A 15,710-nucleotide genomic window follows, 5' to 3' on the forward strand; every position below is an offset into this window, starting at 1 on the left:
GAATGTAACTAGGTTCGGTCTTCATAATTGTATTTGAGTCATAATGAATTGTATTTATCAAAAGAAAGTTTAAGGAATTATTATTATCATTATTATTATTTTGATGTATTAAAGCATGGTGTTATGAAACCAGCTCAAGAAAAGATAGAAAAGATAGATCAACGCCTTAGAATTCAACCTCTTCGAGGGGGCAACCTCCTTTACATTACATAAATGAACAATTCTTTGATGATACAAATGAAAAGACCTCCTTTCTATATATAGGAGTCTAAGGGGTCATAACATAATCAGAGCCGACATAACAATAATAATGTAAGGGCACAATAATAACAATAGTGGGCTTCTATGGGGCACAATAATAGTAACAATATGGGCACTACATGGGTATATCAATATAATAAGTGGGTTATACTAATAACAATAAGGGGTTACACTAGTAGTATAGGGGCCTAACATGCCCCTCTCCTTCAAAAAGTGTTGTCCTCAACGCTTGAGTAGTTCTTGATGCTTCTGTATAAAATTCTTGTCCTCCCATGTGGAATCTTCAGCGGGTAAGTTCTTCCACTTGATGAGATACTCTGAAATTGATCAATTTCGTAGCTGTTGGGTTCTTGTTTCTGTGATTGCTCCAGGTTCCAATATGATTTTTCCTTCCTCTTCAATTTCTGGCAATATTGTTTGAATTGGGATCTTTTGCAACTTTTGAATAAGTGGCCATACTTCTTCATCCTTCTTCCATTCATCCCTTGGTTCGTTTATCCAATCTGGTTGGATAATATAAATAGCACAAAATAATGCTTCCACATCCTCATCCTTGAAGATTCTTCCCATTCGTAAGGTCGCCATTTTTTAAGTGCATGTAGTATTGCCAACATTTCCTTCTCATAAATAACTTGTTTGAGATGTAGCAGTAAAAATACCCAATCACCTACATCAAAACATTTTTCACTACAATGTTTATCTACCTGTTGTTTCGTTTGATTTTTCACTGAAGTGGCATTATCCTTTAAAAGTTGGAGAACTTGTTGTTGATGCTCGATGCGATCTTTCACTGCTTGAACCTTTTTCTTCTTGATATGTCCTTCTATCTCTAGAGTTTGAGGAGTGGTAATTTCTTCCAGTCCTTTACAAGATATGGTCGGATTCATTTCTTGATGCTCGATGTGATCTTTCACTTCTTGAGCATTTTTCTTCTTGATATGTCCTTCTATCTTGATAGTTTGAGGAGTGGTAATTTCAAACAATGAATTACAAGATATGGTTGGATTCATTTCTTCTTTCTCGATGTGATCTTTCACTTCTTGCACATTTTTCTTCTTGATATGTCCTTCTATCTTGAGAGTTTGAGGAGTGGTAATTCTTGCCAATTCTTTACAAGATATGGTCTTATTCATTTCTTCTTTCTCTGGGGTGGGGTCCTGGCGTATATCTTCTTCTTTTGATGTTTCTTGATCCTTTTCTTCCTCCTCTTCATATTCTATGTAAAATAATTTCTTCTCAGCACACTTATGACCTTTAGTGCATTTTCTATCACAATTGTAACAAAGCGCTTTTTCTCTTTTTTCTTCCAACTGTTGTGGTGTAACCCTTGTAGGTTGTGGAAGGCTAAGAGAAACAACACTTCCATCTTTATAGTTGTGAGCGGTACGCTTCCTGGTTTCCATAATTTTTCTTTCCACTATGTCACAAAGCCCTTTTACTATTTCCAATTGTTGTGGTGTTGCTCTAAAGAAGGTGTTGCTCTTTGTATCCTCATAATGTGCTATCATTTCCTCCGTGAAAATTGATCACGTAACAAGTTGTTTACGAGAACAAAGCCCTTCGTACCATAAAAATTGATCTGGTTCTAAATATGAAGATGCAATACATACCTTTTGTAACAGTTGTACACCATGTAGATCAAAATATTGCTCCATCTGAGGTATCCATTTTACCGGATCCTTGCCATCAAACTTCCTCATCTTGTTTTTTCTTGATTTTAGGAGCTCGACCTTGAAACGACTATAACTCTGTACTTTCAGATCTTTAAGTTTTGAAATTGCGATCTATAGTAGCCCTCTGTGTCCTCTTTCTAATGCCACCAGTCTGATCCAAATTGAATTCTCTAACAAAGAGTTATGCACAATCTCCCAAGATGACCTGATTATAGACCTTTCCAGAAGAGCGAACTTGTATGAAGTGCCACGTGTCATTGTTTTGACCTTTGGATCTGAAAAACATTTACAAAAAACTACAGTCTGTCCTCTTTCTGTACCTTCTTATGAAATTTCAATCTGATCCTCAGAGAGAAAGTTATGATGATTTTCCCCAGGTCACCTTTTTGGAATGTAATTCAGGAGTCTGCAAAAAGACCAACTTCCTCAGATCATATCTCTGCAAATATAGTGCGAAAATCTTTCAAATTCGAACCCGAGGTTCAGCGCGATTTCTTCTCAAATGGGTTTTTTTTGCAACTTCTGAAACGTTGCAGAAAAAAAGTTATAGCGAAAATTCCACGATGACCTGTTTGGAGCAGCGAAACCCTAGAATCCAAAGCTCTGATACCAAATGTTATGAAACCAGCTCAAGAAAAGATAGAAAAGATAGATCAACGCCTTAGAATTCAGCCTCTTCAAGGGGGAAACCTCCTTTACATTACATAAATGAACAATTCTTTGATGATACAAATGAAAAGACCTCCTTTCTATATATAGGAGCCTAAGGGGTCATAACATAATCAGAGCCGACATAACAATAATAATGTAAGGGCACAATAATAACAATAGTGGGCTTCTATGGGGCACAATAGTAACAATATGAGCACTACATGGGTACATCAATATAATAAGTGGGTTATACTAATAACAATAAGGGGTTACACTAGTAGTATAGGGGCCTAACACATGGATTTCATGCTTGGATCATCATGTTTTATGTTAAAGTCCCCATTAAGGACTTCTCGGTTTTATATTAAGCCATTAGATTCATTGTCCATTTAAAGAGACCATTCTTGGGCTTCTGAATCATGTAAAAAGAATTATTATTGAGTAAGATGTGTAATTTTTCACCTCCACACCAAGTCGGCCCTTACTTGTCGGCCTACATGAGGTAATTCAAAATCCAGAAACGATATATATGGAGTGTAATTCGATTCGTTTGGAGGAGACAATCTCACAAGTTCGATATACAAGAAAAAAAGTGCAAAATTCCTAGAGAAGAAGAAGTATTGCTAGAAGGTTGAATTTATGGGTCATCTCCCTCTCACACATGTGAATTTGTTGGGTTGCTTCTAGAAGTTCTAAGTACTGCATTAGGATCGAAGTTCTTTTTTTGTTGGGTCGAAATTATGTTGTTGCAAGATCGAAGTGTTAGGTCAAAGTTGTTGTTGGAAGGTCATCATCTACAAAAGTAAGGAAGGGTTGACTTGGTGATTGGAGGAAGTTTGTGTCTAGGTCAAAGAGTCTTGGTTCATCTCGTGAAACTAATAAAGGAAGAGTTGTTGATTGGGTTTTCCCCTAGATAGGGGTTTTGCCTTGGTTGTCTACCTACATCTATTTTCTTTGATCTTCATGTTGTGGTTTTGGTAATTGCTTGATGAACTAAGTTACAAAAAGAACATAAGAATATCACAAGTAATTATCAACATAGAGAAAAAAAAATTGCCTTTCTAATTTTCCAACAAATTTCATCTTTCCAGTTTGGAGATGCTCAACCTTACAGCCAAATAAGACGGATGGGGACTCTTGGACATTACCTCCTTCAACTTAGCACTGCCTATTTAAAACTTTTGGAGAGCAATTTGTAATGATGGTCTATGGAATTGAATTATCAAGTCAGAATACCTCCAGAACAGAGACCTCATCTATTGGATTTGTGCTAGTGCTCCAGATCCTCCCAACTGCTCGATATCATGGCACAACCTCCTCCTCACCAAGCATTGGCTTTCTGGGAATTTGAAATGGGATGTTGGTTCAGGATCCACACCAAAGCTTGGACTGGACCCCCTCTCTGGCTTAGCAGGTCCACATATATTATCCCCTCCTCTCTGGCTTAGCAGGTCCACATATATTATCCTCTCCTCTCATTAATTTTTTGCATAATCAATGTTTTTTTGTGATACATGACATAGAAAATGAATATCTCTCCTCTCCTACAATTACACATTGTAAAGAAGTTGCAGAGCTAGAAATTCCATTCCCTTTGATCCGGGAATGGAAATCATACATTACAGATCTAAAACTCTTTGGGATTGTCCTATCCACAAAAGCAAACAGGTTTATCTGGTGCGGAGGCTCACAATAGGAAAAGGTAACAATAAAAGAAGCATACCAGATAATCTAACAACCTTCTAGGAATATTTCAATTTTCTCTTCGTTGGCTCGATGTTGGAAATGGAATTTCCCACTCAAAATCAAGTGTTTCCCCTGGTTGGTGGCACACAACTGGATTTTGACTTGGGAAATACTCTGCAAGAGAGGCTTCCAAGGACCAGGAAGATGTTTCATTTTCTTATCAAGTGGAGAGGACATTGCCTTTGCTTATCAGGTGGAGATGATATCAACCACCTCTTCCTCCACTACTCTTTTGCCTCTTCTGTTTGGACACATGCTACAACTGACAAACTCTCCTGCAGAATGGGACTGCTTTGACATTGTCTCATGTCTTGGCAGATGGACTGTGGATCACCCTCAACAGAAAACGTTGGCCTTCTTCATCGTCTGGGGGATTTGGCACTCCAGAAATGCCCTCATCTTTGAGCATGTGAAGTGTGACATCTGGCAAACTAGCTGTAAACTTTTCTCTTTCTATCTTGAATACTCTCCATTCAAGACATCAACCTATAAACGTCCCTCTCCTCCTTGAAACATTTGGTCCTCTTACCCAGTCAGATTCTTTGACGGGGCCTCCTCGTTTGACTCTTGTGGTTGTGGCATGACCATCCATCTAGGTCCTGAGAGCTTCTACAGGTTTCATGGGAACTGTGGAATTGGATCTAATATCTGTGCCGAACTTCTCGCTCTCAGGGGGGGTCCTTCACTATGCTTCTTGGCTTGGCATTAGAGTTCTTACCGTACTTGGAGATTCCAAATCAATCATCCACTAGGTAAACAAGTGAGGCTCCCTAGACTCTCCTAACCTCGACACCTGGAAATCTAAAATCAAAACCATGCTCAAGGAGTTCCACTTTGTCTCCATCACACACATTTATCGAAGTCAGAGTGGCGAAGTGAGTCGCCTCTCCAAGAAAGGATGCAACTCGGACTCTGATAAGATTAAATTCCAATGTATGCCTCTAGCACTTTTTAATGGTCAAGATATACTTTGATCTAACTTCTGGCTTTTGTTTGTACTACTTACACTATGTTCCCTTTTTGTGCAAAATACCTCAATGTTTTAATCATTGTATCCGAACAACTCACTACAGTTTATTCATCTCTCCATAATGTATCCTACCACAAATTAGAGATTAGATGTATTAGATATAGTTCTTGGTTGTTGCTTAACCCTCCACAGGCAATCAATTGGATTTCCATCTTTGTGAATGTACTTTCTCATAATATCAATAGAAAGCGTTTTTTTCTGATTTGAAAAAAAAAAAACTTCACAAAAAAATGGTTGAATACAAGAATCAGATGGATAAGCAATCTGTCTCATAAGCTATATTTAGCCTCTTAGAAATTAAAATAATTTCATCCTTTCTTTCTTTCTATATTAATTGTTGAGTTTTTAATTAATTTTTCACTAGGTTCAACCTATTGAAGGAATTGTTTGAAAGATTTTTGAGATGAATTGTTGAAGGATTTTTGAGATGCTTGGGCATAATATAAAGACATATGGAAAAGGAACCCAAAAACTCTCACAATTCAATCACTTCACCTGATGGAAACCAAACCCATTCTAAACAATGACTGATTGGCTGCCCAACCTCGGAAGCAGGGAGAGAATAACATGGATTCGGTTGAATGAACTATTTACGCTCGATTAATCGACTATACATGCATTTTTATACATGTATTGTTGCTTAATTAAGCTACGGCTTGATGTTTGCGTGCACCTGGAAGATATAAAAATATAGACTTGTAAACTGCAAGAGAAGTTCGTGCACACCCTGAGTTGTCAACTTTGGACTGTGAGAGACGATAGGCACTTGTCAGAATTGTTTCATCTGTTGATTTCCAAGAAATCATGCATTAGAATTTGGAGGGATGCCTCCACAAAATAGTTGTTTATACTTTGCGCTGGAGATTATAGTTGTACCATTTTGCTCTTTACCTGATAACACAGATATAATGTTTGCATTTGTATTCAAACCACGTGAGAATGTTCAATAATATAGGCAGAGCTGTGTTTGATTTAAGGGTAATTTGACATTTTAGTTGAGATGTAAATAATGTGAGAAGAGTTAAGAAAAAGAGTAATAATAGTTTAATTAAAAAAACCTTAATTCTCAATTTACATTGACACCACGGCTGCCAATTTTATAATCGATTGAATTATTTAAATAGGAAAAGAAAGAATTAAAGAAGGAAAAAAATTATTTTAACATCTATTAAGCTAAAGATAGTCTATGGGACAGAGTGCTTCTTCATCTCTTTGATGTATTCGGCTTTTTTTCTGTGAATCTTCACAATAAATGCTCCAAGCTTCTGGACAAACCCCTCACTAAATAGATTATCCCAAAAGTTTGTTATTTTGCTGCATCTAATTTTTTCTTTTTTTGTTGCACAATATGTCATTAAAAACAACCTTAGGGCATCTACCATCTTCCATTTGCTCAATTTTTTTAAAATACCTTATGACCTGCACTATAGCAATTTTTTTTGTAAAGTAGCAGCCCCTGTTTCACTTAACAAGATAGATTAAAGAATTGCACTTCTAATCTTGAATTTGTTTGTAAGCAAAAGCTTCTGAGTTTTCTCAATTTGTCTCCATTTGTCTCTCCTGCATGTCTAATGATATAACATATTTTTCTCAATATTATAATAATAATAATAATTTAATTTTAAGATAACAAAATATGAAGAAAAAAAATTATTTACATTAAAAAATAAATTATTTATAATATTTTTTCTCAATAAAATAATAAATAATTTAATTTTAATAAAAAACTCAATATAATAATAACAATAATTTAATTTTAATATCAAAATATTTAAAAATTTAAAAATTTAATTATGTAAAAATATTAAAAAATTAATAATTTAATTTTAATATAAAATATTAAAAAACAATAATTTAATTTTGATATAAAAATTAAAAAAATTAATAATTTAATTTTGATATAAAAATATTTAAAAATTAATAATTTAATTTTAATATAAAAATATAAGGAATTTTTAAAAATCACAATATAAATATTAGAGTTTCTCTTTAATTTGTAAAAAATGGAATATATTACTTTTTCAACCAAACATAAAACAATAAATTTCTGATTTACCATATGTGAAAAAAATATACAAAATTAAAATATATAAATCGAAATGATTCAAAATGATAAGTATTACCGTATTTAAGACTGATCATCCAAATTTCTTAGGCATAGAACATAATACCAATCGAAATATTTAAAAATATATATGTAAGTATTACAGTGTTTAAGACTGAACCTCCACATTTCTTTCTGACCAAAACAAAAATTGAAATCGAACTGTATACTAGGCAGATTCCATGAACAAAATTTTAAGGAGGATAAAGTTTTAAGGATTCGAATCTTTCATTTGGTCATTACTCATATTAAAATTATCAAATTTTGGATAATTTGATTACAAAATCTCTGTTACAAATTTCAAAAATCTAAAATAATTTTCTCCTAGCTGATACTGGTTTCCAATATCCTCAAATTGTAACAAAATATCACAAATTTTAATACTAATGATCTAGGCCAAAGGATCTATTAACTTTTCAGTAACAGAGAAAGCACTTAAATGTTCAAGACAATGCAGAGTGAAATTCTTTCCAGTTTACATAAACATTTTACAAAGATTCTAGATGAGTGATGCTGATAAAGTTACCCACTTTAATAGCTACAAATTGCCGAGTGAACACTATGGCCGCGTGGCTTTGGTAATTGCAGTTTGGGACAGTTGCTCAGAAAAATGCTCAACAACCTGCTACACTCCACACCCGGCAGTTCTGTAAGCTGCCCTAACCCTTCTATTTTCTCGAGCTTTACACATCCACTAATGTCCAACACCGTTAGTGATATCAAGGTGACAACGCCTGACAGCTTCTCTATGTTTTCGCACCCATCACAGCAGAGAACTTCAAGTTTTGGGAGACCACAGAGCCTTCCTATTTGCCTCAATTCCTTACAATTATTTAAGGAAAGGAATTGAAGGTTAGGGCAAACACCTTGAAGATTCGGACAAAGACCACCATGAAACATGCATTTGTCCAGTCTATTCAACTCTGTTTCTATTTCTCCTTCAACCCTTCTAAATGGAAGCTCGCGCAGGGGACACGCTGTTACCTCTAAAGATTTGAGATTGTTCATCTTAAGATCTTGAGGTAAATATTCTATCCCACATTTCTCTATTTTCAACTCTATCAACTGAGTCAAATTTTTGAAGGAATCAGGCAAGAATTTCAATTCTGGGCAATTAACCATCTTTAAAATTGTCAACCGAATCAACTGTCCAATGGACTCGGGCAAAAATTTCAATTCTGGGCAATTCTCTATCCTCAACTCTGTCAATTGAGACAACAGTCCAAAGTCGTGGGGCAAGCATTTCAATTTTGGGCAATCGAAGAGCCACAATTCCTTCGAGCTCTTGAGAACAGGCGAAGTGGCAGAATTCCCAACGAACAATCCCCTCCTAATCCCATACTGTCTTGGATAGGTGTTCAATACCGTTCGGAGGCAGCTCTTGCAAGATCCTTGCAGACACATCTGATCTTACCAAGGACCGTAGATGTGCCATTTGGGGAGGAAATTCCATCACATTGCTAAGACCTTGAATATCTAAGTTTCTCGGGGTAATAATATTCCCAAATGTTCTGTTGGAGATGGTCAAATTGGGGCAAACAATAAGATTCCCAAAACAATTTGGAAACATCTTCCAACTGAAAGCATTTGTCGAACCTGTTCCCTGGAAGCTTGCTGGTTTTTTCAATGAATCAAGAAGCGAGACCACTGGCAAAGTTTTGAACAGACCTTGAATATCTAAGTTTTTCGGGGTAATAATATTCCCAAATGTTCTGTTGGAGATGGTCAAATTGGGGCAAACAATAAGATTCCCAAAACAATTTGGAAACATCTTCCAACTGGAAGCATTTGTCGAACCTGTTCCCTGGAAGCTTGCTGGGTTTTTCAATGAATCAAGAAGCGAGACCACTGGCAAAGTTTTGAACAGCGCTTTCCGATGACCAGAAAGCAGAATCGGGTTATTTTCGACGCATATCTCTCGCAACTGGTGAGCGATCTGCAATATTCGTGTTTCCATTTTAGAAAGGGTATAGTATGAATTTTTTTCCCTTGAAAAAACGATCGAGGAAAGAAAAGATAAACATACCTGAGATGCATGTGCCTGCAATATTCTTAATTCCCTCGCATCCACTTCCAGAACTTCTAAATCCTCCCTGGGAATCCAGGAAGGTATGGAAGAGTTTATGAAGTTATTCCAGTGGAGGCAATTCTGTATCTTGAACTTGAACTCTCTCAACTCAGTCAACAATCCAGAGGAGCTGGGCAAGCGTTTCAATTCCGGGCAATCGAAGAGCCACAATTCCTTCAAGTTCTTTAGAACGAGCAAAAGTGGCGGCATTTTCAACAAACGACCTCCTCCTAAATCCAGAACTTCCATCTTGGATAGGTCTCCAATACCGTTTCGAGTTAATTCATTTAAGATCCTTGCAGACATATCTAATCTTACCAAGGACTGTTGATGTGCAACTTGGGGAGGCAATTCCTTCAGATTGCTACAACCTCGAAGATCTAAGTATTTCAGGGTGGTAATATTTCCAAATGTGTCGTTGGAGACGGTCAAATTGGGGCAGCCTGTCAAAGATAGATATTCAAGTCCAATTAGATTCCCAAAAGAATTCGGAAGCAACTGCAAACTGGAAGCATTTGTCAAATCTATTACCGGGAGGTTTGTTAGCTTTTCCAATGAATCAGGAAGCGAAATCATTTCTGAACAGTTTCTTAACACTAAGCATTTCAAAGAATGCACATCACAAAGTTCTTCTGGCAAGGTTTTGAATAGTGCATGGCATATGACAATCTTTTCAAAATGCTTCAGCTGCACTATGAACTTGGGAAACCCTGAAAGGGGAGCGCAGATACTTAGCTCTCGCAACTGGCGAGGAACCTGCAATTTTCGCATTTGAACTATCAGAAAAATATATATGATGATTTTCGCTGAAAAATAAAGTGAAATGATCGAGGAAAGAAAAGTAAACATACCTGAGATTCACGCTCCCACAATATTCTTAAATTTCTCCCCGCCACTTCCAAAACTTTTAAATTCTCCATGGGAATCCATGAAGGAAGGGAAGAGTGTGTACACTTATATCAGCGGATCCACTGGAGAAGTGGTGCTCGGGCCGTCCTCACCATGCGTTCTAAATAAGCATCTTCAGCGGCGACAAATTGCAAATTCAAAATGCCACAAAAACGGAAATGGTCGAATAGACGCCTCAGACAGTTCCCAAACAACTCATGACTCCATCTTTTGTACCATGACATCTCACTCATCAGGTGGCGAGTATTCTGTGGATTGAACTCGGAGGGACCATCCACGGTAACTCCGCGGACATCGATGTTTACCTGTTCATTCATGAAAATTATACAAGTTACACAGATATTTCTTTCTCGGCAAATAAACAAACCCTATTTATCTTTAAACCCAAAGACAAACACTTGAATGAATGAAGCACTCACACATGACGATTTCTCCAACAAATCATCAATGTAGTTGGTCTGCTGACGCCAAAGACGACGGGGACTTACATTTTCTGCAATGTGTCTTCCCATATCTCTGATCTGATCATGCATTTTTATCTTATTTTCAGTGTCAACTTCCATTAAACACTTATTCTCTAGATCTCAAAGTGGCCCAACTGAACCACATATTCTTAGTACTGTATCTCTGTACGCAAAAGAAATTTGCACAGAGAACAACGCTCTGGTTTTCTACAGGATCTTAATCATATAAAATAATAATAAACACTGTTACCGAATTTGTCTTCCTCAACTCAGAGGGATTTACAACAGGAAATTCAGTTCCAAAATCTGATTCCACTATCTCAGAGAATTATATCTTCAGCACTGCTGTGCGTTGCAGAGAAGAAAAAACTCTTCTTGCTAATACTCTCCACACGTCTCTCTACTCTTGCATTTTTTTTTATATATAATGAACAACACAAAATATCTTTACAATACGTGTTGCTTTTCCCTTATTTCCGTGAAAATAAAAATAATAAAATTTAAGATTTCACCTACATTTACCAACCCTAGTAAATATCATTAATTACACGGCTCAAAATATCCTATTTGAATTTAATGCATGGCTTATCACACCATCGCATCGCAAGAAGAGAGAGGATGTGCCACCGCCTCTATAACCTTTAAATCATGCGATCTGCGATCTGCGATCGCATCGCAAATATCGCATCGCAGATAATACAAGCATGCAGCGAAGGGTGACGAGGGAAAGTGCGATATGCGATCAGATCGCATCGCAGGGAAAGTCCAATCGCTGTTTTCTGAATAAGCTGGGTCGCTGCTCAACTATCAGCTCCCGGCAGTTTAAAATTATCATTCCAACACTCCCCCTTAATTTTAACCGCTGGGTTTTTTCTGCATACCCAGGGATTTCCTGAAATGATCAAAGCTTTTCTTTGCCAATGGTTTTGTCAAGATGTCAGCTAACTGTCCCTCTGTTCTGCAGTGCTGCAAAACAATTTCACCATTGTTAACCAATTCATGTATGAAGTGAAATTTTGTGTCTATGTGCTTTGTTCTTTTATGAAAAACAGAATTTTTAGACAATGCTATTGCTGAGCTATTGTCACAGTAAATGGTTGTGCCATTTTCCTGTTCATGACACAAATCTCTGAAAACTCTTCTCAGCCACACTGCTTGGCATGCTGCTGATGTTGCTGCCACATACTCTGCCTCTGCTGTTGACAAAGCCACAACTGATTGCTTCTTGGAAGCCCATGAGATGGCTCCCGATCCCATATGAAACACATATTCCGATGTGCTTTTCCTATCATCAACACTTCCAGCCCAATCATTGTTAGTGTATCCTGTCAACATGAAACTTTCAGAAGAGGAGTATAAAATACCAAACCCCTTCGTTCCATTCACATACCTTAGAATCCTCTTCGCTGCCTGCCAATGAGTCTCTTTTGGTCTTTCCATAAATCTGGAAATTAAACTCACAGCGTGCATAATGTCCGGCCTAGTTGCAGTCAAGTACATAAGGATGCCAACTATGCTCTTGTACAATTTTGGATCAAAATATTTGCTGCTGTCTTTTTTGGTCAATTTCAACCCCATTACAGTTGGAGTCACAGCTGCCTTGCTGTTCTGCATGTTGAATCTCTTCAACACTGCTTCTACATATTTATCTTGAGAAATGAAAACACCATTTTCACTTTGGTCTACTTCAATTCCAAGAAAATATCTTAAGAAGCCCAAGTCAGTCATTTCAAATTCACTTTTCATGACTGCTTTAAAATCAGCAATGAGAGAAGCATCATTGCTAGTAAAAATTAAATCATCTACATATAAAACAACAATAAGAATCTTACCGTCATTATCCTTTATGTAGAGTGTGGGTTCACCATCACACTTATCAAACCCATTGTCAATCAGATAAGCATCTATTCTGCTGTACCATGCTCTTGGAGCTTGCTTCAGCCCATAAAGAGCCTTCTTCAGTTTACAAACTTTATGCTCTTGGCCTTCAACTTCATAGCCCGGAGGTTGTTCAACATAAACCTCTTATTTTAACACTCCATTCAGGAATGCAGATTTAACATCCATTTGATAAATCTTCCACCTGTGTTGTGCTGCAATAGACAACACTGTTCTGACTGTTTCCATCCTTGCTACTGGTGCAAAGGTTTCATCATAGTCTTTGCCTTGTTGCTGCTTGTAGCCTTTCACAACAAGTCTTGCTTTGTGCCTGTCAATCTTGCCTTCAGCATTGCTTTTGGTCTTATAGACCCACTTAACTCCAATGGCAGCTTTGTCTACAGGGAGGTCCACTAACTCCCATGTTTTACTCTTCTCAATTGCACCAATTTCTTCATTCATTGCTTCAATCTATTTATCTTTATTTATAGCATCTTCAAAATGGACTGGGTCATCAACATGACAATATAAAGTGAATAATGAATTTAGACCGGTATTGTTACTTACCTCTCCTTGTTCATAAATCTCATTCAGATTTCTGAATCTTGGTCTTCTTGGTGTGTTAGGAGTTCCATCCGAACTTGAGGGTATTTCTGATCCCTGTGATGTGCTTGGAGAAGCACTTCCTTGACTTCTCAAGGCTGTTCGAATTCCAGATTGTGGTGTGGTTTGTTGTACTTGCTGTGGTGGAGGAGGAGCCACCAAGGAAGGATTATTTGTTGCTGTCCCTTCCTCTTCTTCTTCATGAGACATAGTTTTTTTCACATTTACTGTCTTTTCTAAGCTTCTATCCCAAGCTTCATCTTCAATGAACTGCACATCTCTGCTTACTATCAATTTCTTGGTGGATGGATTATAGAGTTTGTATGCTTTTGACTCATCACAATAGCCAATAAAGACACACTTCTCCCCCTTACTATCAAGCTTCTTCCTTAGCTGATCCGGTACATGTGCATATGCCACACAACCGAATACTCTCATGTGAGTAACAGTTTGCTTTTGACCACTCCATGCCTCTTCTAGTATTCTGTTCATGACAGCTTTAGTTGGGCATCTATTCAAGATGTAAACTGCGCAAGTAACAACTTCTGCCCAATACTCATGCGGCAAGTGCTTTTCCTTTAGCATACTTCTGACCATATCAAGAATGGTCATATTCTTCCTTTCGGCAATTCCATTTTGCTGAGGTGTATACGTTGCGGTGAACTGCTTTTGTATGCCATTCTCTCTGCAAAAACGCAGAAAGTCTTGGGAGATGTACTCTCCTCCTCTATCTGTTCTGAGCACTTTGATATAATGCCCACACTGCTTCTCAACAAGAGTTTTGAAGTGGCGGAATTTCTCAAACACTTCACTCTTCTGTTTCAGCATATACACCCATGTCTTTCTGGTGTAATCATTAATGAAAGTTAAAACATATTTATTTCCGGCAAATGATGGTATTTGCATCGGTCCACACACATCAGAGTGAACAATTTCCAAGGGTGCTTTTGCTCTTATACTCTTTCCTGCTGGAAAGCTTTCTTTGTGTTGCTTGCCCAAGACCCAGCCTTCACAAAGGCTGTCCGGTTTCTCAATCAACGGCAATCCGTTTACCATTCCTTTTCTGTGCAACAGATTCAGGCCTCCGAAATTGAGATGTTCAAATCTCAAATGCCACAACCAATTCACATCTTTCAATTGTTCCTGAAAGACTTCTTGTGTTACGGCTGCAATAGTTCTTCCTTCCTTCAAATCTGCCCTGAGTTTGAGAGGAAACATTCTATCGCTGGTCATTTGCACCTGTGCAATGATCTTCTTACTTGGAGGTATATCTCTGATTGTACACAAACCATCTTTGAAGAACACATTGTAACCTTTGTTAATGAGCTGTCCAATGCTCAAAAGATTACATTTCAGACCAGGTACATAGTATACATCTGGCACAATCATCTGTTCTCCATTTTTTGCTCGGATACTGACTCTGCCCTTACCCTTGACAGATATCGTATCATCAGTCCCTGTTGTTACCTCAGATTTCACATTTTCATCCAGATTGGCAAACATTGCAATATTTCTAGTCATGTGATTACTACAACCTGAGTCTAAGAACCAAAAATCTTCTTGTTTGTCTTGTGCTATGTTACATGTTAACAACACGTTCTTTGGGTTCTTATCTTCTTCATTTGCAAAATTAGCATTCTGCCTATTATTCATGTCACTTTGCTTTTTCCTACATTCATTGGCATAGTGCCCATATTTCTTACAATAATGACATTGGACTTGGGATTTATCATACCTTTGTCCATGAGCTTTCTGTTTGCTTGAACCTTCATCTTGGTTCTGATTGCAGCTCCTTCCGCTTGTGCTTGCAAGATAATTTCTGCCTCTGTTTTGGCTTCTTCCACGACCTCTGTTGTTTGCTCTGTCTCGACCTCTTCCTTGGCCAAAAGACATCTGAGTCTTGAATGCTTGCTCAAAAGAGGAATCTGTTCCTCTACTTAGTCTATGTTCATGAGACAAAAGTGAAGCACTCAGCTCATCTACCGTGAATTGTGAGAGATCTTTTGTTTCTTCTATTGCTACCACAATAGATTCAAACCTTGAGGGTAAACATCTCAAGATTTTCTCTACAATCCTTCTATCTTCAAGAATCTCACCATGAGATCTTATCTGGGTTATCAACCCAATAACCTGAGTGAAGAATGAATCTATTGTATCAGATTCCTTCATGCTGAGATTTTCAAAGTCTTTCCTCAACATCTGCAACTTTGCAGTCTTCACCTTCTCCATGCCTTGATAGGCAGTTTTGAGAATATCCCATGCCTCCTTAGATTTTGTTGCTGCTGCAATCCGCGGAAAAACACTTTCATGCACTGATTGGAAG

General features: G+C 37.4%; 1 protein-coding gene across 1 annotated transcript; it reads right to left on the reverse strand.

Moving 5' to 3' along the window:
- Window positions 1-8,795: 8,795 nt before the first annotated feature.
- LOC149255671 (uncharacterized) lies at window positions 8,796-10,509 on the reverse strand. The gene is made up of 3 exons (XM_089455108.1): window positions 10,385-10,509; window positions 9,492-10,289; window positions 8,796-9,401 (listed from the first exon to the last, which is right to left on the reverse strand). Exons 1-3 carry the CDS (start codon window positions 10,451-10,453, stop codon window positions 8,796-8,798), a joined length of 1,473 nt encoding a protein of 490 aa, XP_089311234.1. The 5' UTR covers window positions 10,454-10,509.
- Between the last annotated feature and the right edge of the window lie 5,201 nt (window positions 10,510-15,710).

This window comes from Pinus tabuliformis, chromosome 7 (assembly GCF_031772625.1).
Source record: "Pinus tabuliformis cultivar Carrire ecotype Pingquan chromosome 7, CPIR1, whole genome shotgun sequence".
NCBI lineage: Eukaryota > Viridiplantae > Streptophyta > Pinopsida > Pinales > Pinaceae > Pinus > Pinus tabuliformis.

Bases quoted from the DNA above. Each gene is read 5' to 3' on its own strand.
- LOC149255671 (XM_089455108.1), bottom strand. From the start codon at position 10,453: ATGGAGAATTTAAAAGTTTTGGAAGTGGCGGGGAGAAATTTAAGAATA. The intron at 10,290-10,384 runs GTATGTTTACTT...CGAAAATTGCAG, and splicing joins TGTGGGAGCGTGAATCTCAG to GTTCCTCGCCAGTTGCGAGA. The intron at 9,402-9,491 runs GTATGTTTATCT...CGAATATTGCAG, and splicing joins TGCAGGCACATGCATCTCAG to ATCGCTCACCAGTTGCGAGA.